This window comes from Loxodonta africana, chromosome 5 (assembly GCF_030014295.1).
Source record: "Loxodonta africana isolate mLoxAfr1 chromosome 5, mLoxAfr1.hap2, whole genome shotgun sequence".
Classification (NCBI taxonomy): Eukaryota; Metazoa; Chordata; class Mammalia; order Proboscidea; family Elephantidae; genus Loxodonta; species Loxodonta africana.
In genome coordinates, this window is record NC_087346.1 from 32884144 (window position 1) to 32907096 (window position 22953).

Below are 22953 nucleotides of genomic sequence, written 5' to 3' on the forward strand. Positions count from 1 at the left end.
CCTCTGGCTGTTTTTCAAGTTTGAACTAGTAACTCCAGATATGTCCTAGTCATCTGGAGCAGGCACATGACCTGGGTGGTAATAAACCACAGAAGCCCTGTCAGGGAAGGATGTGGAGGAATGATGAGCAAAGCAATTTTTTTAGAGAAATGACAATGTTGGCTGGAAATAATTAGACTTAATGAGAACAAAAGTTATTTTCACATATTCTATAAAAAATATGGACTTCAGGATAAGGTAAGTAGTATGATTTTTATAAAATCCACATTTTCAGCTTAATTGTTAATTTGCAGTTTTGAATTAATTGGTCAGGAAATATCCGGGTGTTCATATCCCCTTTAGTAGCATTACTTAATCAGATTTAATGCTCTTTCTCAGTTTTGTCCAGGGAATCTTCTATCTACCACAATTATGTCTACTTAAAGGTAAATTTTGCATTTCGTATATTACATGTACAAAACCCACTTACCCCCTTCACCGGTGTGAGAGCTTACTACGTGCGTTTCTCTAGACTGGCACTGCAGCCAGAGCTGCCTAAAGCAAGTTTCTTACTTTAACTGAATTCCTTTTTCAATGTTTTAATATATCCATAGTGCTAGATACTGAAAACAGTAAATTTCTGTTTATTGGGGTTTCAGATATTCAGAGAGCCATAGAAGACTGAAAAGGAAGATCATCGTTTAGTTATTTTCTAATTTTTGAAGTTAGAAGAATATCAATAGAACAAAGCATGAATGTGCAGGAAAACATTTTGCTTTTCTTGAGAACTTTTGATCTTTATAATTATTGTCAAAAACTTTACACACACATACGTACGTGCATGCACACTCACACATACACAAACACACATTTTAACTGTAAAGAAAACCCCAGGTTTGAATTCTAAATTTGCAACTAACTCACTGTGTGACCTTCAGCAAGCCCTAAATAAAACACGTTGAATCTCAGCTTCCTCAGCTATAAATAAGTGATAAAAATACCTGCTAGGCTGGGTTGCTGTGAGGATTAGTAATAACCTATGTCAAGCAAGTGCCTGGAATATAGAAAGTGATTAGTAAAAGTTACATGTTGTGTTTTCTGTCAGTCAAGTGTTCAGACAATATAAGAAAGTCAGCATAGGAAAAGTCTGAACAGAATATAAAATAGGAAATGGGGACGCTCTGTTAATAAAGTTGTGATTAACAAACGAAAGGGAAAACATGCCAAGAAAGGAGACAACACCAGAAGTCTGGTATCTGGAAAGCTCTAAAATAGAGTAACATAGAAGGAATGAAATTTATAGAAAGACAATCCACCTAGATCGAGGTACATAAATGTCACCACTGTACAAAACAGACAGGAAAAACTGAACTACTGTAATGTAAATTGAATTGTTAGTAATAAAAACATAAGAAAGAGCAAGTATTGAACATCTTGTTGCTATTCTCTGGTGCCATCCAGTCAGTTTCAACTCAAAGCAACCCTACGTACCACAGAAGGAAACACTGCCAGGTCCTGCGCCATCCTCACTATCATTGCTATGTTTGAGCCCATTGTTGCAGCCACTGTGTCAATCCATCTTGTGGAGCATCTTTTTCTTTTTTACTGACCCTCTACTTTGCCAACAAAGATGTCCTTCTCCTGAGACTGATCCCCCCAGATAACATGCCCCTGTCTCATCACCCTCGCTTCTAAGGAGCATACTGGCTATACGTCTTCCAAGACAGATTTCTTCATTCTTCTGACAGTCCATGGTATATTCAATATTCTCACCAACACCAAGGACATAAATTCTTCTTTGGTCTTCCTTAGTCATTGTCCAGCTTTCACATGCATATGAGGCAATTGAAAATACCATGCCTTGGTTCAGGTACACCTTAGTCCTCTAAGTGACATCTTTGCTTTTTATCACTTTAAAGGGGTCTTTTGCAGCAGACTTGCCCCATGCAATAAATCATTTGATTTTTTGACTGCTGCTTCCATGGGCAGCAGTCAAAAAATCAAATGATTTATTGCATGGATTGATTGTGGAACCGAGAAAAATTAAATGTCTGACAACTTCAATATTTTCTCCAGTTACCATAATGTTGCTTATTGGTCTAGTTGTGAGGATTTTTGTTTTCTTTATTTTGATGTGTAATCCATATGGAAGGCTGTAGTCTTTGGTCTTCATCAGTAAGTGCTTCAAGTCCTCTTAGCTTTCAGCAAGCAAGGCTGTGTCCTTGGCATATCACAGGTTGTTAATAAGTCTTCCTCCAATCCTGATGTTCTTCCTGTAGTCCAGTTTCTGTGATTATTTGCTCAGCATACAGACTGAATAAGCATGATGAAAGGATACAACCTTGATGCACACCTTTCCTGATTTTAAACTAGCAAGTACCCTCTTGTTCTGTTCAAATGACTGCCTCGTGGTCTATGCAGAAGTTCTGAATGAACACAATTAAGTGTTCCAGAATTCCCATCCTTAGCAATGTTATCTGTAATTTGATATGATCCACACAGTTGAATGCGTTTGCATAGTCAATAAAATACAGGTAAACATCTTTCTGGTATTCTCTTCTTTCAGCCAGGATCCATTTGACATCAGCAATGATTTATACCTTGTTCCACGTCCTCTTCTGAATCCAGTTTGAATTTCTGGCAGTCCATGTTCAAATACTGCTGCAACCATTTTTGAATTACCTTCAGCAAAATTTTACTTGTGTGTGATATTAATGATATTGTTCAATAATTTCCGTATTCTGTTGGATCACCTTTCTTTGGAATGGGTACAAATATGGATCTCCTCCAGTTGGCTGGCCAGGAAGCTGTCTTCCAGATTTCTTGGCACAGACAAGTTAGCACCTCCAGAGCTACACCTGTTTGTTGAAACATCTCAATTGGTATTTAGTGAATTCCTATAGCCTTGTTTTTCTCCAATACTTTCTGTGCAGCTTGGACTACTCCCTTCATTACCATCAGTTCTTGATCATATGCTACGTTCTGAAATGGTTGAGCAGCGACTAATTCTTTTTGGTACAGTGACTCTGTGTATGTATTCTTTCCATCTTCTTTTTTTTTTTTTTAAATTAACTTTTATTAAGCTTCAGGTGAACATTTACAAATCCATTCAGTCTGTCACATGTAAGTTTACAAACATCTTACTCCCTTCTCCCACTTGCTCTCCCCCTATTGAGTCAACTCTTTCAGTCTCTCGTTTCATGCCAATTTTGCCATCTTCCCATCCCCTCTCCAGTCAAGAGTTGCCAACACACTCTCCAGTGTTCACCTGATTTAATTAGCTCACTCTTCATCAGCATCTCTCTCCCCGCTGCTGACCAGTCCTTTTCATGCCTGATGAGTTGTCTTCGGGGATGGTTCCTGTCCTGTGCCAACAGAAGGTCTGGGGAGCATGGCCGCCGGGATTCCTCTAGTCTCAGTCAGACCATTAAGTATGGTCTCTTTATGAGAATTTGGGGTCTGCATCCCACGGATCTCCTGCTCCCTCAGGGGTTCTCTGTTGTGTTCCCTGACAGGGCAGTCATCGATTGTGGCCGGGCACCAACTAGTTCTTCTGGTCTCAGGATGATGTAGGTCTCTGGTTCATGTGGCCCTTTCTGTCTCTTGGGTTCTTAGTTGTCGTGTGACCTTGGTGTTCTTCATTTTCCTTTGATCCAGGTGGGTTGAGACCAATTGATGCATCTTAGATGGCCGCTTGTTAGCATTTAGGACCCCAGACGCCACATTTCAAAGTGGGATGCAGAATGTTTTCATAATAGAATTATTTTGCCAATTGACTTAGAAGTCCCCTCAAACCATGTTCCCCAGACCCCTGCCCTTGCTCCGCTGACCTTTGAAGCATTCATTTTATCCCGGAAACCTCTTTGCTTTTAGTCCAGTCCAATTGGGCTGACCTTCCTTGTATTGAGTGTTGTCTTTCCCTTCATCCAAAGCAGTTCTTATCTACAGATTGATCAATAAAAAACCCTCTCCCTCTCTCCCTCCCTCCCCCCTTCGTAATCACAAAACTATGTGCTCTTCTCAGTTTTTTCTATTTCTCAAGATCTTATAATAATGGTCTTATACAATATTTGTCCTTTTGCAACTGACTCATTTCGCTCAGCATAATGCCTTCCAGGTTCCTCCATGTTATGAAATGTTTCACAGATTCGTCACTGTTCTTTATCAATGCGTAGTATTCCATTGTGTGAATATACCACAATTTATTTACCCATTCATCCGTTGATGGACACCTTGGTTGCTTCCAACTTTTTGCTATTGTAAACAGAGCTGCAATAAACATGGGTGTGCATATATCTGTTTGTGTGAAGGCTCTTGTATCTCTAGGGTATATTCCGAGCAGTGGGATTTCTGGGTTGTATGGTAGTTCTATTTCTAACTGTTTAAGATAACGCCAGATGGATTTCCAAAGTGGTTGTACCATTTTACATTCCCACCAGCAGTGTATGAGAGTTCCAATCTCTCCGCAGCCTCTCCAACATTTATTATTTTGTGTTTTTTGGATTAATGCCAGTCTAGTTGGTGTGAGATGGAATCTCATCGTAGTTTTAATTTGCATTTCTCTAATGGCTAATAATCAAGAGCATTTTCTCATGTATCTGTTGGCTGCCTGAATATCTTCTTTAGTGAAATGTGTGTTCATATCCTTTGCTCACTTCTTGATTGGGTTGTTTGACTTTTTGTGGTTGAGTTTTGACAGAATCATGTAGATTTTAGAGATCAGGCGCTGGTTGGAGATGTCATAGCTGAAAATTCTTTCCCAGTCTGTAGGTGGCCTTTTTACTCTTTTGGTGAAGTCTTTAGATGAGCATAGGTGTTTGATTTTTAGGAGCTCCCAGTTATCTGGTTTCTCTTCATCATTTTTGGTAATGTTTTGTATTCTGTTTATGCCCTGTATTAGGGCTTCTAACGTTGTCCCTATTTTTTCTTCCATGATCTTTATCATTTTAGTCTTTATGTTTAGGTCTTTGATCCACTTGGAGTTAGTTTTTGTGCATGGTGTGAGGTATGGGTCCTGTTTCATTTTTTTGCAAATGGATATCCAGTTATGCCAGCACCATTTGTTAAAAAGACTATCTTTTCCCCAATTAACTGACACTGGGCCTTTGTGAAATATCAGCTGCTCATACATGGATGGATTTATATCTGGATTCTCAATTCTGTTCCATTGGTCTATGTGCCTGTTGTTGTACCAGTACCAGGCTGTTTTGACTACTGTAGCTGTATAATAAGTTCTGAAATCAGGTAGAGTGAGGCCTCCCACTTTCTTCTTCTTTTTCAGTAATGCTTTGCTTATCCGGCGGTTCTTTCCCTTACGTATGAAATTGGTGATCTGTTTCTCTATCCCCTTAAAATATGACATTGGAATTTGGATCGGAAGTGCATTAAATGTATAGATGGCTTTTGGTAGAATAGACATTTTTACTATGTTAAGTCTTCCTATCCATGAGCAGGGTATGTTTTTCCACTTAAGTATGTCCTTTTGAATTTCTTGTAGTAGAGCTTTGTAGTTTTCTTTGTATAGGTCTTTTACATCCTTGGTAAGATTTATTCCTAAGTATTTTATCTTCTTGGGGGCTACTGTGAATGGTATTGATTTGGTTATTTCCTCTTCGGTGTTCTTTTTGTTGATGTAGAGGAATCCAAGTGATTTTTGTATGTTTATTTTATAATCTGAGACTCTGCCAAACTCTTCTATTAGTTTCAGTAGTTTTCTGGAGGATTCCTTAGGGTTTTCCGAGTATATGATCATGTCATCTGCAAATAGTGATAGCTTTACTTCCTCCTTGCCAATCCGGATATGCTTTATTTCTTTGTCTAGCCTAATTGCCCTGGCTAGGACTTCTAGCACGATGTTGAATAAGAGTGGTGATAAAGGGCATCCTTGTCTGGTTCCTGTTCTCAAGGGAAATGCTTTCAGGTTCTCTCCATTTAGAGTGATATTGGCTGTTGGCTTTGCATAGATGCCCTTTATTATGTTGAGGAATTTTCCTTCAATTCCTATTTTGGTAAGAGTTTTTATCATAAATGGGTGTTGAACTTTGTCAAATGCCTTTTCTGCATCTATTGATAAGATCATGTGGTTTTTATCTTTTGTTTTATTTATGTGATGGATTACATTCATGGTTTTTCTGATATTAAACCAGCCTTGCATACCTGGTATAAATCCCACTTGATCGTGGTGAATTATTTTTTTGATGTGTTGTTGGATTCTATTGGCTAGAATTTTGTTGAGGATTTTTGCATCTATGTTCGTGAGGGATATAGGTCTATAATTTTCTTTTTTTGTAATGTTTTTTTTTGGTATCAGGGAGATGGTAGCTTCATAGAATGAGTTGGGTAGTATTCCGTCTTTTTCTATGCTTTGAAATACCTTCAGTAGTAGTGGTGTTAAGTCTTCTCTGAAGGTTTGGTAGAACTCTGCAGTGAAGCCGTCTGGGCCAGGACTTTTTTTTGTTGGAAGTTTTTTGATTACTGTTTCAATCTCTTTTTTTGTTATGGGTCTATTTAGTTGTTCTACTTCTGAATGTGTTAGTTTAGGTAGGTAGTATTGTTCCAAGAATTTATCCATTTCTTCTAGGTTTTCAAATTTATTAGAGTACAATTTTTCGTAGTAATCTGAAATGATTCTTTTAATTTCATTTGGTTCTGTTGTGATGTGGTCCTTCTCGTTTCTTATTCGGGTTATTTGTTTCCTTTCCTGTTTTTCTTTAGTCAGTCTAGCCAATGGTTTATCAATTTTGTTAATTTTTTCAAAGAACCAGCTTTTGGCTTTGTTAATTCTTTCAATTGTTTTTCTGTTCTCTAATTCATTTAGTTCAGCTCTAATTTTTATTATTTGTTTTCGTCTGGTACCTGATGGGTTCTTTTGTTGCTCAGTTTCTATTTGTTCATGTTGTAGGGACAGTTCTCTGATTTTGGCTCTTTCTTCTTTTTGTATGTGTGCATTTATCGATCTAAATTGGCCTCTGAGCACTGCTTTTGCTGTGTCCCAGAGGTTTTGATAGGAAGTATTTTCATTCTCGTTGCATTCTATGAATTTCCTTATTCCCTCCTTGATGTCTTCTATAACCCAGTCTTTTTTCAGGAGGGTATTGTTCATTTTCCAAGTATTTGATTTCTTTTCCCTAGTTTTTCTGTTATTGATTTCTAGTTTTATTGCCTTGTGGTCTGAGAAGATGCTTTGTAATATTTCGATGTTTTGGACTCTGCAAAGATTTGTTTTATGACCTAATATGTGGTCTCTTCTAGAGAATGTTCCATGTGCACTAGAAAAAAAAGTATATTTTGCAGCAGTTGGGTGGAGAGTTCTGTATAAGTCAATGAGGTCAAGTTGGTTGATTGTTGTAATTAGGTCTTCCGTGTCTCTCTTGAGCTTCTTACTGGATGTCCTGTCCTTCTCCGAAAGTGGTGTGTTGAAGTCTCCTACTATAAATGTGGAGGTGTCTATCTCACTTTTCAATTCTGTTAAAATTTGATTTATGTATCTTGCAGCCCTGTCATTGGGTGCATAAATATTTAATATGGTTATGTCTTCCTGATCAATTTTCCCTTTTATCATTATATAGTGTCCTTCTTTATCCTTTGTGGCGGATTTAAGTCTAAAGTCTATTTTGTCAGAAATTAATATTGCTACTCCTCTTCTTTTTTGCTTATTGTTTGCTTGATATATTTTTTTCCATCCTTTGAGTTTTAGTTTGTTTGTGTCTCTAAGTCTAAGATGTGTCTCTTGTAGGCAGCATATAGATGGATCGTGTTTCTTTATCCAGTCCGTGACTCTCTGTCTCTTTATTGGTGCATTTAGTCCATTTACATTCAGCGTAATTATAGATAAATAAGTTTTTAGTGCTGTCATTTTGATGCCTTTTCATGTTTGTTGTTGGCCATTTCATTTTTCCACATACTTTTTTGTGCTGAGACTTTTTTCTTAGTAGATTGTGAGATCCTCATTTTCATAATGTTTAACTTTATGTTAGTTGAGTCGTTACGTTTTTCTTGGCTTTTTTCTTGAGTTATGGAGTTGACATTCCTTTTTGTGGTTACCTTATTATTTACCCCTATTTTTCTAAGTAAAAACCTAACTTGTATTGTTCTATATCGCCTTGTATCACTCTCCATCTGGCAGTTCAATGCCTCCTATATTTAGTCCCTCTTTTTGATTACTGTGATCTTTTACCTATTGATTTCCATGATTCCCTGTTATGTGTATTATTTTATTTATTTATTTATTTTTTAGAATTAGTCTTAATTTGTTTGTTTTTGTGCTTTCCCTATTTGAGTTGATATCAGGATGTTCTGTTTTGTGACCTTGTATTGTGCTGGTACCTGATATTATTGGTCATCTGACCAAACAATCTCCTTTAGCATTTCTTGTAGCCTTGGTTTGGTTTTTGCAAATTCTCTAAACTTGTATTTATCTGTAAACATCTTAATTTCTCCTTCATATTTCAGAGAGAGTTTTGCTGGATATATGATCCTTGGTTGGCAGTTTTTCTCCTTCAGTGCTCTGTATATGTCGTCCCATTCCCTTCTTGCCTACATGGTTTCTGCTGAGTAGTCTGAACTTATTCTTATTGATTCTCCCTTGAAGGAAACCTTTCTTTTCTCCCTGGCTGCTTTTAAAATTTTCTCTTTATCTTTGGTTTTGGCCAGTTTGATGATAATATGTCTTGGTGTTTTTCTTTTTGGATCAGTCTTAAATGGGGTTCGATGAGCATCTTGGGTAGATATCCTTTTGTCTTTCATGATGTCAAGGAAGTTTTGTGTCAGGAGTTCTTCAACTATTTTCTCTGTGTTTTCTGTCCTCCCTCCCTGTTCTGGGACTCCAATCACTTGCAAGTTATCCTTCTTGATAGAGTCCCACATGATTCTTAGGGTTTCTTCATTTTTTTTAATTCTTTTATCTGATTTTTTTTCAGCTATGTTGGTGTTGATTCCCTGGTCCTCCAGATGTCCCAGTCTACATTCTAATTGCTCGAGTCTGCTCCTCTGACTTCCTATTGCGTTGTCTAATTCTGTAATTTTATTGTTAATCTTTTGGATTTCTGAATGCTGTCTGTCTATGGATTCTTGCAACTTATTAATTTTTCCACTATGTTCTTGAATAATCTTTTTGAGTTCTTCAACAGTTTTATCAGTGTGTTCCTTGGCTTTTTCTGCAGTTAGCTTAATTTCATTTGTGATGTCTTTAAGCATTCTGTAAATTAGTTTTTTATATTCTGTATCTGACAATTCCAGGATTGTATCTTCATTTGGGAAAGATTTTGATTCTTTTGTTTGGGGGGTTGTAGAAGCTGTCATGGTCTGCTTCTTTATGTGGTTTGATATGGACTGCTTTCTCCAAGTCATCACTGGGAAACTAGTTTTTCCAGAAAATCCGCTAAAAAAAAATGCAGTCAGATCCCTATCAGAGATCTCCCTCTGGCTCAGGCTATTCGGATGTTAATGGAGCCACCTGGGGAGGGTGGGGGAGGGATCAGAGAGCTAGGAGTGTAGCACCTCAGAATATAGCCAGAGTTGTTTGTCTTACTTGGAATGACTCTTATATCTGAGATTTCTGCGGGGCGCTTCGCCTATATGTACTGGCTGTGTGGAGATTGCCTCCCGGGTAGTCTGGCCCACTGGCGTCACGGTCAGATCCTCCGCTGTCAGCCCCACCCCCAAGGTTAAGGCTCCCCTACTGGGACGGTGCACTCCCAACTCCAAAATCAGTCGCTGCCTCCCGGGGACTCCCCGTCCCGCCAGCCGCGTCGCACGCTGCTCCCGCGAACCGGGTGGGCTCCCCGCCCCGGGGTCAGCTCAGGAGAGTGGAGTAGCTCCCCGGGCCTGAGCCGCGACTGCGCGTCCCGGCTGGGACACCGCTCTCCCTGCTCCAAGACCAGCCACTGCCTCCCGGGGACTTCTTCCACTGGCTGCGCTGCCACTCCGCCCGCACAAAAGGGCTGGGTCCTCGCGAACCAGTTAGGACCGCCCCGGGGTCAATTCAGGGGGATGGAGCTGCACCCAGCACTCATGCCCTGCCCATGCCCACCAAAATCCCGGCAGGACGGCTCCCCAACTGGGACGCTGCTCTCCCCGCTCCAAGACCAGTCACTGCCTCCCGGGGACTTCTCCCACCTGCTGCGCCGCCACACCGCCCGCGCCAACCAGCTGGGCTCCCTCCCAGGATGAGTTCGGGGGCTAGGGCTGGGCCCCTTTTCTGTGCCGTCAGCCCCCCTGGGCTCTGCCCCAAATCGGGCTCCGAAGGTCACCTGACTGGTACGCTGGCTCCTGGCTCTGAAAACAATCGCTGTCTCCCCATATTTGTTCATTCTCCGTCTCTAAATCTCTGTTTGCTGTTCAGAGTTCGTAGATTGTTATGTATGTGATCGATTCACTTGTTTTTCCGAGTCTTTGTTGCAAGAGGGATCCGCGGTAGCGTCCACCTAGTCCGCCATCTTGGCCCCGCCTCTCCATCTTCTTTTGATGCTTCCTGCATCATTCAATATTTAGCACATTGAATCAGTCAATATTGCAACTTGAGGCCTGAATTTTATCTTCAGTTCTTTCAGCTTGAGAAATGCAGAGCATGTTCTTCCCTTTTGATTTTCTAACTCCAGGTCTTTGCACATATTATTATAATACCTTACTTTGTCTTCTTGAACCACCCTTTGAAATCTTTTGTTCAGCTCTTTCACTTCATCATTTCTTCCATTCTCTTTAGCTACTGTATGTTCAAGAGCAAGTTCAGAGTCTCTTCCAACATCAATTTTGGTCTTTTCTTTCTTTCCTGTTTTTTTAATGATCTTTTGTTTTTCTTCATGTATGGTGCCCTAGATGGCATTCCACAAATCTTCTGTTCTTCTGTCATTAGTGATCAATGCATCAAATCTTTTCTTGAGTTGGTTCAAGTGGGTTATACTCAAGGTCGCACTTTGGCTCTTGTCAACTTGGTTTAATTTTTGTCAGCTTCAACTTGAACTTTCATATGAATAATTGATGACCTGTTCCAGTGAGCCCCTGGCTTGTTCTGACTGATGATATTGGTCTATGTCCAAGTTCCACATGAGCACCATCATCTCTTTGTCAATTTGATTTCTGTGTATTTTATCTAGTGAGGTTCACGTGTATAGTTGCTGTTTATGTTGTTGAAAAATGGTATTTCCAAAGAACAGGTCATTGGTCTTGCAAAATTCTCTCAGGTTTGTATCACCAAGGCCATATTTTCCAACTACTGATCCTTCATCTTCATTTCAGACTTTCACATCCCAATTACCAATAATTATCAGTGCATCTTGTTTGTGTGTTTGATCAATTTCAGACTACAGAAATTGGTAAAAATCTTCGATTTCTTCATCTTTGGCATTAGTAATTGTGTGTAAATTTGAATAATAGTCGTATAAACTGGTTATCCTTGTAGATGTATGGATATTAGCCTATCACTGACAGTGTTGTGCTTCCGAATACATCTTGAAATGTTCTTTTTCACAATGAATGCAACATCATTCCTCATCAATTTTTCATTTCCAGTGTCTTGGTTATCTAATGTTGTTGTATCAGTTTCCACAAGTGGATAGCTTTAAAAAAAGACAAATTTATTCTCTTACAGTCTAGAAGGCTAAAGGTCTGAATTCAGGGTGCCAGGTCCAGGGAAAGGCTTTTTGTCTCTCTGTCAGCTCTGGGAAAATTTCTTTCATAAATCTTCCCTGGTCAAGGAGCTTCTCAGCACAGGGATCCTGGGTCCAAAGGACTCACTCTTCTCCTGGCTTTTGTTTCTTGGCGATATGAGGTCACCCATGCCTCTCTGCTCACTTCCCTCTTTTATATCACAAAAGAGATTAGTTTAAAACAAGACCTAATCTTGTAGATTGAGTCCTGCCCCATTAACATAACTGCTGCTAATCCCACCTCATTAACATCATTGAGATACGATTTAAAACACATATGAAAATCACATCAGATGATAAATGGTGACAATCACACAATACTGGAAATCATAGCCTAGCCAAGTTGATAGATATTTTGGGGGGACAGAATTCAATCCATGACACCTGCAGAGTAGACCGTATGATTGTCTGATTCAAAATGGCCAATACCTGTCCATTTCAGCTCACTAATGCCTAGGATATTGATTTTATGTGTTCCATTTAATTTTTGATGGCTTCCAACTTTCCTACATTCATATTTGTACATTCCACTTTCCTATTATTAATGGATGTTTTGCATCTGTTTCTTCTCATTTTGAATCATGCCACATCAGCAAATGAAGGTCCTAAAAGCTTTATTCCATCTGTGTCATTAAGGCCCACTGTATTTGGAGGAGGCAGCTCTTCCCCGGTCATATTCTTAGTCCCTTCCTTCCAGAGGGGCACATCTTATGACACTGTATCAGGCAATATTCTGCTGCTATTCATAAGGTTTTTTACTGGCCAATTTTTTTAGAAGTAAATCACTAGGTCCTTCTTCCTAGTCTGCCTTAGTCTGGAAGTGCCACTGAATCCCGTCCACCATGGATGACCCTGTACCACAGCATCACAGCAACATTCAAGCTGCCGAGTAGGACAAACCAACAGACAAGTGGTGGTGTAACATCTTAGCTTCCAGATTTCTTTTTTGATAGTCTAAAAATTCCTATTATTACAACTTCCTGGGAAAGTGTAGCTAGAAACAACCAGTATCTCTGTCTTGCGAACAGAGGCATGTTTAGCCATGTTCTGTGTATTACAGTCACTGGAAACTCTTTTCAAGCCTGACATTGAATCTGCTTATTTCTGTGAACATTAGGTTCCACCAGTTTGCAAACAGCAATCAGAATAGGAAAGACATTTGTAATGCACCAACAAAGATAAGTAGCTTAGTTGAACATATAGAACTGGGAAAAAGTACACAAATAAGACTTTGACTTTCTACAGTAGCACTGAATAACTGGACAGTTTGCTCTTCTACTTTAAAGAAGACATAAAGAAACCATCATTGAGTAAATTCCAAACACAGACTCTGAGATTTGATATTTGCTAGGATGTATGTGGAGAAACTTAAGTATACCTCAAACCCAGCTAATTGTCTTCCTGTTACTTAAAATCTAAATTATAGTTTAGGGATCAAATTCTTTACAAACGAAGCTGATATATGGCAATATGAGGTAAACAATGTTTAGGTTCTGTAATGAAAATGAACAGCAAAAATTAACTTTTGGTGCCTCTATGAGAGGCAGATTGGGGAATCTGAATAAGTTTTTGTGGAAGTTTTAGTTTGTAAACATACATCAAAATATGATCTATGTCTAAGTGTACACTGTGCCTGGGCTAAGTAAATCAGTCAATAAACCAGTCATTCGGTCCACAAATATTTATCAAGCACCACTTATGTATTAGATTCTAGCAACAAAGAATACACTCAGACGCCCCATCTTCAGAAAGCTTACATTCTAGTTGAGATAGAGCAACTATAAACATATACACAAATGAATATAATAGTCTCAGGTACTGAAATGCAATGAAGAAAATATGACAGTTAACCATCAGAGAGAGACAGGAGTGAGAAGCATTTTTGGCTATGGGAATCAAGGAAGGCCTTATTGCTTGGACTGACGTTTGGGTTGAGTCCTGATTGATGAGAAGTGGCTAAAAGAGCTTAAATCAATATTGGATGAGTTATAGGACCCAGACAGCAAAGCTTACCTAGAAATAAACTCAATTAGGATTGTAAAGGGGTCTTTGGGTCATCTGATAGGGCAGCCTATATTCTGTAGTCTGCCTAAGAAATGCTAAGCTATTTCCCTGCCAAGTAACTCACTCATCCCAGAAGCCTAGTCATCTGAATGTGTAAGGTAAATTTCTCCCATGGAGAGGCAACCATCTTAGGTGCCAGTGCAGTCTGACAGTGGACCAGGAAGTTGGCTCTTGGGGTGTATACCTACAGTAGACCAATCTGTCTGTAAGATTAATTTTCTGTTGTTGTTGTTCCAATTGCTTACTTGGTATGGACAAAAGAAAAGAAAGGGCTAATGTGGAGTCATATAATAAGCACTCCCACTTATACAGAACCTGACTCAATCATTTAAAGTATATTAACTCACTTAATTCTCTCAGCAATTGTCTGAGGTAGGTATTATCAATTATTATTTTGCAGATTAGGAAACTGAGGCATTGAAAATTGAAGAAAGCTGCTTAAGATGCAGGCACTCTTTCTCCCAAGCTCATGTTCTTAACTGTGCTACACTGCTTCCTAAAATAATTAGGAAAAATCTATGGCTAATTTTTTTTTTTTTTTTTTTATAGCTAGAGCTAAAATGGTTGGATTTTTTTTTTTTTTTTTTACCTGTGCATTGGAGGTGAATAAGAGCATTTCACAGAAAATTAAATTCTTCAAAGATTGGAATTCTTTAAGGATGAGCACTGTGTGATAATGGATACAGCACAGTTGAAGCATTGAGTTGGTATTGGTAATTGTTAACTAAGAGGAGTGCTACTCAAAGTGCAGTCTGTAGACTGGCTCAAATTGTATGTTGCTGATTCATCATAAGATTAAAAGCTTGTGTCAGAGTATAAAACAACGGTTTACTTTAGCTTAAATTCTTTTTTTCTTTTTTTCTTATAGCAGTGTATTGATTTACATTCTGTCATAATCTCCTCATTTTCTAATGGACACATGCTTTGAAACACATTGAGTTAGACCACAGGCTTTGTTGCTATAATGAAGACGCTCAAAAATACAATGGTTAAATAAGACATACATGTATTTCTTCCTCATACACTGTCCACATATAGGCAAATAGTCTAGAACAGGTAGATATCTATGTTCCACATGATCATTCGGAGTCCTGGGCTGGCAGATCTCTCAACATAGGACTTTCACCTCTAAGCCCAAAGAGATGCTGCAATTATATCCATTTCAGGGTCACCCATAGAGAAAGAGGAAACCCAAGGTGAGTGGCCTTATCATTAAAAGAATGTGTCACATGATTTTGGCTTTCTTTTCATTGGACTGAGATTATTCACATGACTGTACCGAGCTTCTAAAGGGACTGTGAAATATAGTCTCTAGTTGGGATTGTAGTAGCAAAATAGGAACATTCTATTACTAAAGGGAGAAAGGGAGAAAAGATAGTTTAGCGCTTTCTGCCACAGTGAAAAAAAATGGTTAGAGATTTAAGCTAAGGCTAAACTATGAAGGACTTGGAGGTTGAATACTGAATAAAAACATTGCAGAAAATAAAGATATCAGTTAAAGTAAATAAAATTTCAGTTATATAAAATAAACAAGGAATGTTGAGTTTGTTACCTTATAAATAACTCCTTTTATAATAGTTTCTAGAGATAAATTCATAGAGAACGCCTATGTGTATAGCCTAACTTTTAAAAACATATTTTAACATAACTTGATTGTCTTTATACACTGCTGTTGTTAGTTGCCATCAAGTCACCCCTGACTCATGGCGACCTTATATATAACAAAACAAAATGATGTGTGATTCTGCATTACCTTCATAATCGTTGGCATGTTTGAGTCCATTGTTGTGGCTACACTGTCAGTCCATCTCATTGAGGGTTTCCCTCATTTTCATTGGTCCTCTATTTTACCAAACATGATGTCCTTTTCTAGTGATTGGTCTTTGGAGACCTCCAAAGTAATTGAGTTGAAGTCTCGCCATCCTCACTTCAAAGGAACATTCTGGTTCTATTTCTTCCAAGACACATGTGTTTGTTCTTTTAGCAATCCACAGTATATTCAATATTCTTCCCCAACACCATAATTAGAATGCATCCATTCTTTTTCTGTTTTTCTTTTTCATTATCCAACTTTGTACATTACTGGTATTTTTTTATATTATACTTTACTACTGTTCTAATGGAGCTAGGGGTGGAAGCTGCATTTGGATCAAGTACATATTTCCATTTCATAGTGTGGATAATCACTGCACAGGTAGGATTCCCTAGAATCAAATCAGAGATAGAGATTCGGTCACAAATGATTTATTGAGTCTAAACTTTACCTGATCTGCAAGGGAGAAATAAATACATACAGAAATTGTCCCTTCTTGAAGGAAGCAGGTTAGTCTTTGGTACCCCTGTATTGGTTAGCCATAGAATATGGGCCTTATCTGAGAATAGTGAGGGAGTGGATAACTTCCCAGTCAGCTGGACAGCAATCTTAATTTCCTCAGAGAGACTCTCAATTTCAACCCTGATGAAGGTGAATCACTGCTCTTTTCAGGAGAAACATGTTTGATATAATCACTAAATGGTAGGTTAGTGCTGTTTCTGGGTCTTACAACTGGCCTCTGTTACTGGCAGGTCCGATATTCAGTGGTGACAGTGACTAGAGCACACTTGTGAGAAGGAGTCCATGCATGGCTTACATCTTTGCTACCACATTTAATTCATTCATAAGCCCAGCACTTGGTTGGCTCCAGACAGAGGCTGGGTGACATCAACTAACTAAGCCATCCTGTCTATTTGTTTATTTAGTATCTCTACTACATTGTGTGCCCTGTGGCTTATATTGGTGTATAATACAAAGGTTATCACACTCTTTGGTCTCTCTCAGAGTTCTATCCATAGACCTCTTCCCTAGAACTTCTTATAGCTAATTTTTCTTTCTTGCTCCTTCAAGTCCCCTGACCAACCTATGCCTAAGCCATTCACAAGCCCATTCATATGGCTGCTTCTTACCTTGGGCTACTTGTCTATTCACAAAAATGGATGAACAGGTACATTGCTCAAAATTCTGCTCATTGTAAGTTTTCCCTTAACCACTGCTTTTTTGTTTTTGTTTGTATGTTCATTTGTCTATTCGTTTAGGAACACCCCTGAGTAAGGCTGTAGCACATCAGAAGGCCATTTTAGGTTTGTACCAACATATGAGTCAGCCTAGCCACAAACTAAGCTTGGGTTTCCCTCCCTTCATCAGCAGGTTATATGACACCTACCATGAAATAATAGGAATGAGTTGAGGCACCAGTGAAATAGTAATAGGTGACATGGGGTCTGGACCACTTGTTTAGGAAATTCTCTTGTAGCTCCTCGATCTGCTGGGACCAATCCTAGATGTATAATTCCCATCTTCCAATGAACTGCTGCTGGATATAACTGAATTTATGACTTGGTAGGTCTACCAGTAGCCAGTTCATGATGAAAAATTATGACTTGAATACCCATGACAAACACTTTTATCTCTTCAAGGGCCCAGAAGCCTGCAGGAGCTATTTTTTGAATGGTGTGTTGCAGATGGCCTGCACTAATGCAGAACCAGGGGTCTACATTATGTTTATCCTCTGGGGCTTGCCAGTAACTCCATTTCGCATCCTTTTCTACCCTAGATAGCATAGTATCATGGGCCTGCCATGATATGTGGCCCAAGTGGAGGATTGCTTATACCTCAGCATGACCTCCTGCAGAGCCCTTTCTTACCCTGAGCCCTACTCAAAACTGGGAGCCTTCTGTATCACCTGGTAAAGGACTTAAAGTGATATTTTCTAGTGCCATAATTTGTTGCCTCCAGCATCCAAAGAGGCCTATCAATCATTGTCCTTTTTTCTTAGCAATAGGGGTTCCAAGGAACAAGAACTCACTCTTTCCTTTGGAGGAGATGTCCTGGCATGTCCCAGACCACCGAATCTCTAAAAACTTCACCAACTGTGGCAGGCCCCTGAAACTTTGTAGATTCATCTCCTACTTTCATGAGTCTATGTATCTTACCAAGGAAGTCAGAGTATTTGCTACTTGTTATTCATCAGGACCATGGTTAGGTTCTGCAGATGATATAAGTCTCTTCAGTCTATATAATGATGCTGGGAAGAATTGGCTTTTGAATATTATTTGAGAACATAATTTTTTTTCTTTTAGTGCCTTATAACCATTTACGTTCTTTTTTTTTTTTTAACAAAGCTTCAAAGCAGAAGGGAGGAGATTAAACAAATTAAATAATGGAAGTTTAAATGGAAAAGAAGTTTTAATTTTGGCATTCTTTAATGGAACCCTGAAAATTTAACTCTTGGAAGCATTTCTTGCTATCTTTCCTATTGTAACTGAATAAATTTATATCCTTTGCTGGAATGGAATGTTATTGAGAAGCCTTGTAACTTTGCAGCACCTGTATTTGGCAAAATGGTCAAAAGAATCATGATTCTTATTTAACAAGTTTTATAAAAATATTTGTCAAAGAAAGACACTCTAAATGAAAAATAACTATAAAAAAAATTTGATTTCTAAGATTTAGACATTTCATTATGAAAAAAATTATAATTGAAAATATCACCTTAACAGCAGTTATTCTGAGATTACCTCAGCCCCTACAGGGAAATATTTCCCCAGTTAAAAATACAGTAGCCGACAGAAAAGAGTCAACTGAAGGTGTCAACATTTTCAAATTTATCAACCATGAAATGTAACTTTGAAAAGGATGGTAGGCAATTTTATGAAAAAAAAAAAATGAAACATAATAAGATCATACTGGAAGGAAATTACTCTTCAGAAGCATTTTAGTGATATATTAGAGAAAGATGTGACTAAAGAACTGATTAAAGAACATAAATATGAACCACAAATGAGTATTTAGCTTAAGTCATTTTAAATTTGGAGAATAAATATAAAATACTAATTTTCTTGAATGTCTAATTTTATTTTTAGAAAGGGTTTCTTTGTGAAAGTAGTTTCTTTTAATATATTTCTTACCTAGATCACCAATATAGCAAAACAGATTGTTAATCAATAAGAACCTCAAACATTCTATCATTTTCATTTTAATGGTCCTTTTTATCTTTCAAAAGTGTCCTGATTTGGATGACAAATTATATAGTCACCCAAGTAGAGTGCAATGGAGAATGAAACGCCACCAGGGTTTCCGGGAGAATGAAACAGGAGGAGAAAATTAAGATGCAGATAAAATTGAACTGATGGATGTGTTGCATATGTTGGGTCTGAAAATTTCTGGCTGCATCTACATGGCAATGACACGTATACAATTTAAAATATAAGTCCAGAGCTCAAGAAAGAGATAGGGGCTAGAAGCAATGATTTGGATGCTGCTATCAGCTTTGGTTGTAGTTGAACTATGGATCCAGCTGTGTCAAATCTGGGCCAGGAGAGAACAGCACATTGTGTGAAAAGAAAAGGAAAAACTAGCCAAGTCTGACCTTCAAAGATGGTATTCCATCCTCTAGGGAAAAAAAAAAAAAAAATACAAAGAATATAGCCAAGCACAGATATCTGAGATGCTATGGTCAGACCAAGTTAATCCAAGTCAAAGTCTCTAGTATAAACATGCAAAATGTAAATCCAGAAATAAAGTAGAATCTCAGTTGTTAGAACCCAGCCAAATGTTAGAAGAAGGTGAGAGCAGGATTGACTTCACACTGAGCTCCAGGCTTGAGGAAAGGGATAAGCGCCAAACATTTCTAAGGAAAAGATTTGGGAATCACGGAACCAGAGTGTAACCTAACTCCTAGCTCTAAGATATAGAGCAAGAACTTGATTTCACCTTTGAACCTGTTTTAGGGACAAGAACCAGATATTCACCCATAATATTAGCTACTCTTTCTTCTTGTAGAATCCATGTGATGATAAACGGCACAAAGACATCTGGTCCAGAGAGAAAACTTGTGACCATTTACCAAAATTCCTTGTGATTGGACCACAAAAAACAGGTAAGAATTGTCAGTTGTAATGCTTGCATTCATTTTTCTTTTTTATTACAAAACATATTGTTATATCAAATACTTGTGAAATATTTAGACATTCAGGCAAGTTCATTATTTGGAACTGTTTTTGTGCCATTCCCATGGATCTTCTTTATGCCATGACCCTCAAGTAGTTCCTAATGCTATCTACTAATTACACCTAAGAACTAAATTCTCTAACTATAGATTTGAAAACTGTTCAACACATATGTCAAATTTTTTGACAGTTTTCCGTCACAGTTGTGGTACCTGATTTTTCCTTCCCTTTTCTTTTTCTTTTTTTTGGGGGGGCCTTTGCCCAATTAAGTCCTGAGTTAAGTTCTAAAGAAGTGTTTTGGCTGAATTCAAGGCTATTTCACAGCCTTGAATTGATCTCGCTCTCTTTTTTTTTTTTTTCCAGAACCACTACAACTATTATTGTCATATACTTTACATTTGTGTGTTTTAATAATCTTTATGTATAAATATGATTTGGGCTTATTTTCTGATATACTGGAGGTTCAGCAGACATTTTTTTTCCTTAGTATTTTGTCGTGTGCTGAAGGACAACTGTATAAGAATGTAGTGAAAGAGAGTGAATGTATTTCACTAGTGAGATGACACTTTCAATTACAATATTTTATACTTTCTTCAGTACGTGACAGTTTTATACACTTTGCACATGTCCTGATTAATTAAAGTTTTTATTGAGTTGATGTATTTTGAATTCACTACTTTGACTAGCAGCATCTTCATCAGTGAGTGCACAAACAATAACACAATACAAATAGTCACAATAAATAAGCCTGACCCAGATGTAATACATGCAAGCAGATCATTTTAAAGGTTGTGGACAAAAGTTCCAGGCTATTAGGTATTGGTTGTTGAATATTTTCTTCCTCCAGGAATATAAATTGTATTACAACAGTAAGTTACATATGTGTGGGGAGGGAAAAATAAAAGCAACACGTACTTTCAGATATATCACTTTTTTTGTTGTTGCTTAAAATGTGCATGAGTTTTCTACCAACTCCCTCTCATCGGTGCTAACTCTGGAATGACTACTAAAGAAATAAAACATCCCTGTGTTGTAAAATGATATTAAAATTTAATTTAAACACATATCTTCTATCATTTGTCAAGGAATATTATTTTTTCTTAGTTCCACTGGAAAATTACAGGCTAGTAAGTATACATCTATTTTTCCTCCCTGTTGTGCCTGTTATAAAGACAATAAGTTAAACCTTTATTTTACAATTTAACCTACCAGTAAAGGAGTGAAAAAGCTTTTAGCTGGTTCTAAGACAAAGAAATCGGATGATAATAATAATGTTTTATATGCTATGAAAATATTATTCTAATATGAAAATGGTTGTGATTAGTCTTACAACCCATTCAATCATAGGAGTATGAATCTTAATTTGTTCTTCTCTTGCTTCAGCTGGCAAAACCCCCACTGCAGTTGGAGGCTGTTAATTCCCAGGAGGGGGGTGGTCACAGATTAGGAGAAAGCACTCTCAACTAGGGACAGTAGACCGGAACTCTGGTGGTGCAGGGGTTAAGACCGATGGCTGCTAACCAAAAGGTTGGCAGTTCAAATCCACCAGCTGCTCCTTGGAAACGCTATGGGGCAGTTCTACCCTGTCCTATAGGGCCACGATGACTCAATTGACTGGACAGCAACAGCAAGTGTAGGAGGCAATTTCTAACAGGGTTAAATTTAGAACAGTAATTCTGAGAGCATGACGCATTGGCTTTAAATCTTCCAGAAGAGGGTTCCTGTTGTCAGTATTAACGTCTTAACATTTGCCTGGCTTAACACCAGCACATCAAAACTAAAGAGAAGTTGGCTGTATATAAAATAGAATAAAGTTTCTCCTAGGTTAATACAAGTTTTAAAGCCTATTGTTTTTCCTCCACAACATTTTTATATTGAAGAAAATGGATATAAATAAATGGCAAGAATAATAAATGAAAACATACTTGATAATAGAAAATATACACTTTGAGGAGGGTGCACCCAGATTTTATGGCTGGTTATACAATTATCAGAGGCCCCTGGGTGGTGCAAACAGTTTGTACTCAACTACTAACCTAAAGATTGGCAGTTCCAACACACCCAAGGGTGCCGTAGAAGAAAGGCTTGGTGATCCACTTCCATAAAAAATAACAGCCAAGAAAACTCTATGGAGCAGTTCTAGTCTATAACACATGGGCTCATCAAGAATCAGGAATTAACTCAATGGCAGTATTTTGTTTTTGCTGTTGTTGCTACATCTAGCTACACGTCTATTGTCTCTAGTTTAAAGTGCTTTCTCCTTGCTTCCTGTCAGACCCCTTCTGATGCCTCTCCAACTCCTGGCAGCACAAAGGTGTAGGGCTCATAATATGAAGGCTTGACTTTCTGTAGTCCTGGGAGATCTGGATACAGTTCCGTGACCATCAGGGTGATTAAACATTATACATCCTACTGAATGAGGTTATAAAGTATCTATTTTCAGATAAAAAACCAAACCTGTTGCATCGTGTCAATTCTTACTCATAGCGACCCTACAGGACAGAGTAGAGCTGCCTCATAGGGTTTCCAAGGAGTGCCTGGTGGATTTAAACTGTCGACTTTTGGGGTTAGCAGCCGTAGCATTTAACCACTGTGCCACCAGGGTTTCCAATAAAAAAAAATAGTAAGCAATAATTCAGAAGTATTCCTTTATCTGTGCCCTGGATCCATCTCAATGCTTTGAGGAAATTAAATATCAATTTTCTCAGTTCAAAAATCTATTTCCCTCTCTAATGCATCCTTCTCATCACCATTTAAACATCTTTAAGTCAGCCTCGTTTTAAAAAGTATTAAAAAGAACACTTCTTGATTCCATGTTCCCTTCCAGCTACTGCTCAATCTTTAATCCATTCTTCTCCCTGGAACATTTTTTCCCCTCCTCTCACTCTGTCCCCCGTTTTGGAGAGCCTGATATTTGCAGGATCTGTTTTTCAAGACTCCTACTGTCCTGCATGATTTTCACATCTGTATGTTTCAGTGTGTTTGAGATATTACTTCTGCTTCAGCCTTAGGCCTCTAATTCCCTTCTTAAATAGGTCTGTCTCCTTCAGTTTATTTATTGAGTTTGTGTGATTCAATTCCATATTTGTTAACTCCTAAAGCCTTTTTAAAATGGTAGCTTAGTCTCTTTAGGAGTGTTTATTAATCTTTGTCATCCTATTTAATTAGGAGTCACCCATTCTGGATGTTTTAACTTGTCTTCCATCCAAGGTTGTTATTCTCCTCAGACCTGTTGTCACTTTCCTTTGCATTCTCATGCTTCTGTTCAATCTTGGTGGTT

At 38.2% G+C, this 22953-nt stretch overlaps 1 protein-coding gene across 1 annotated transcript in view; it reads left to right on the forward strand.

The window, feature by feature from the left end:
- Positions 1-22953, forward strand: part of LOC100665316 (N-deacetylase and N-sulfotransferase 4) — a 509460-nt gene that overhangs the window by 460602 nt on the left and 25905 nt on the right. Inside the window, exon 9 of the mRNA XM_023548610.2 lies at positions 19507-19603. Within this exon, the coding sequence (XP_023404378.1) occupies positions 19507-19603 (97 nt within the window). The remainder of the gene's footprint in view (positions 1-19506; positions 19604-22953) is intronic.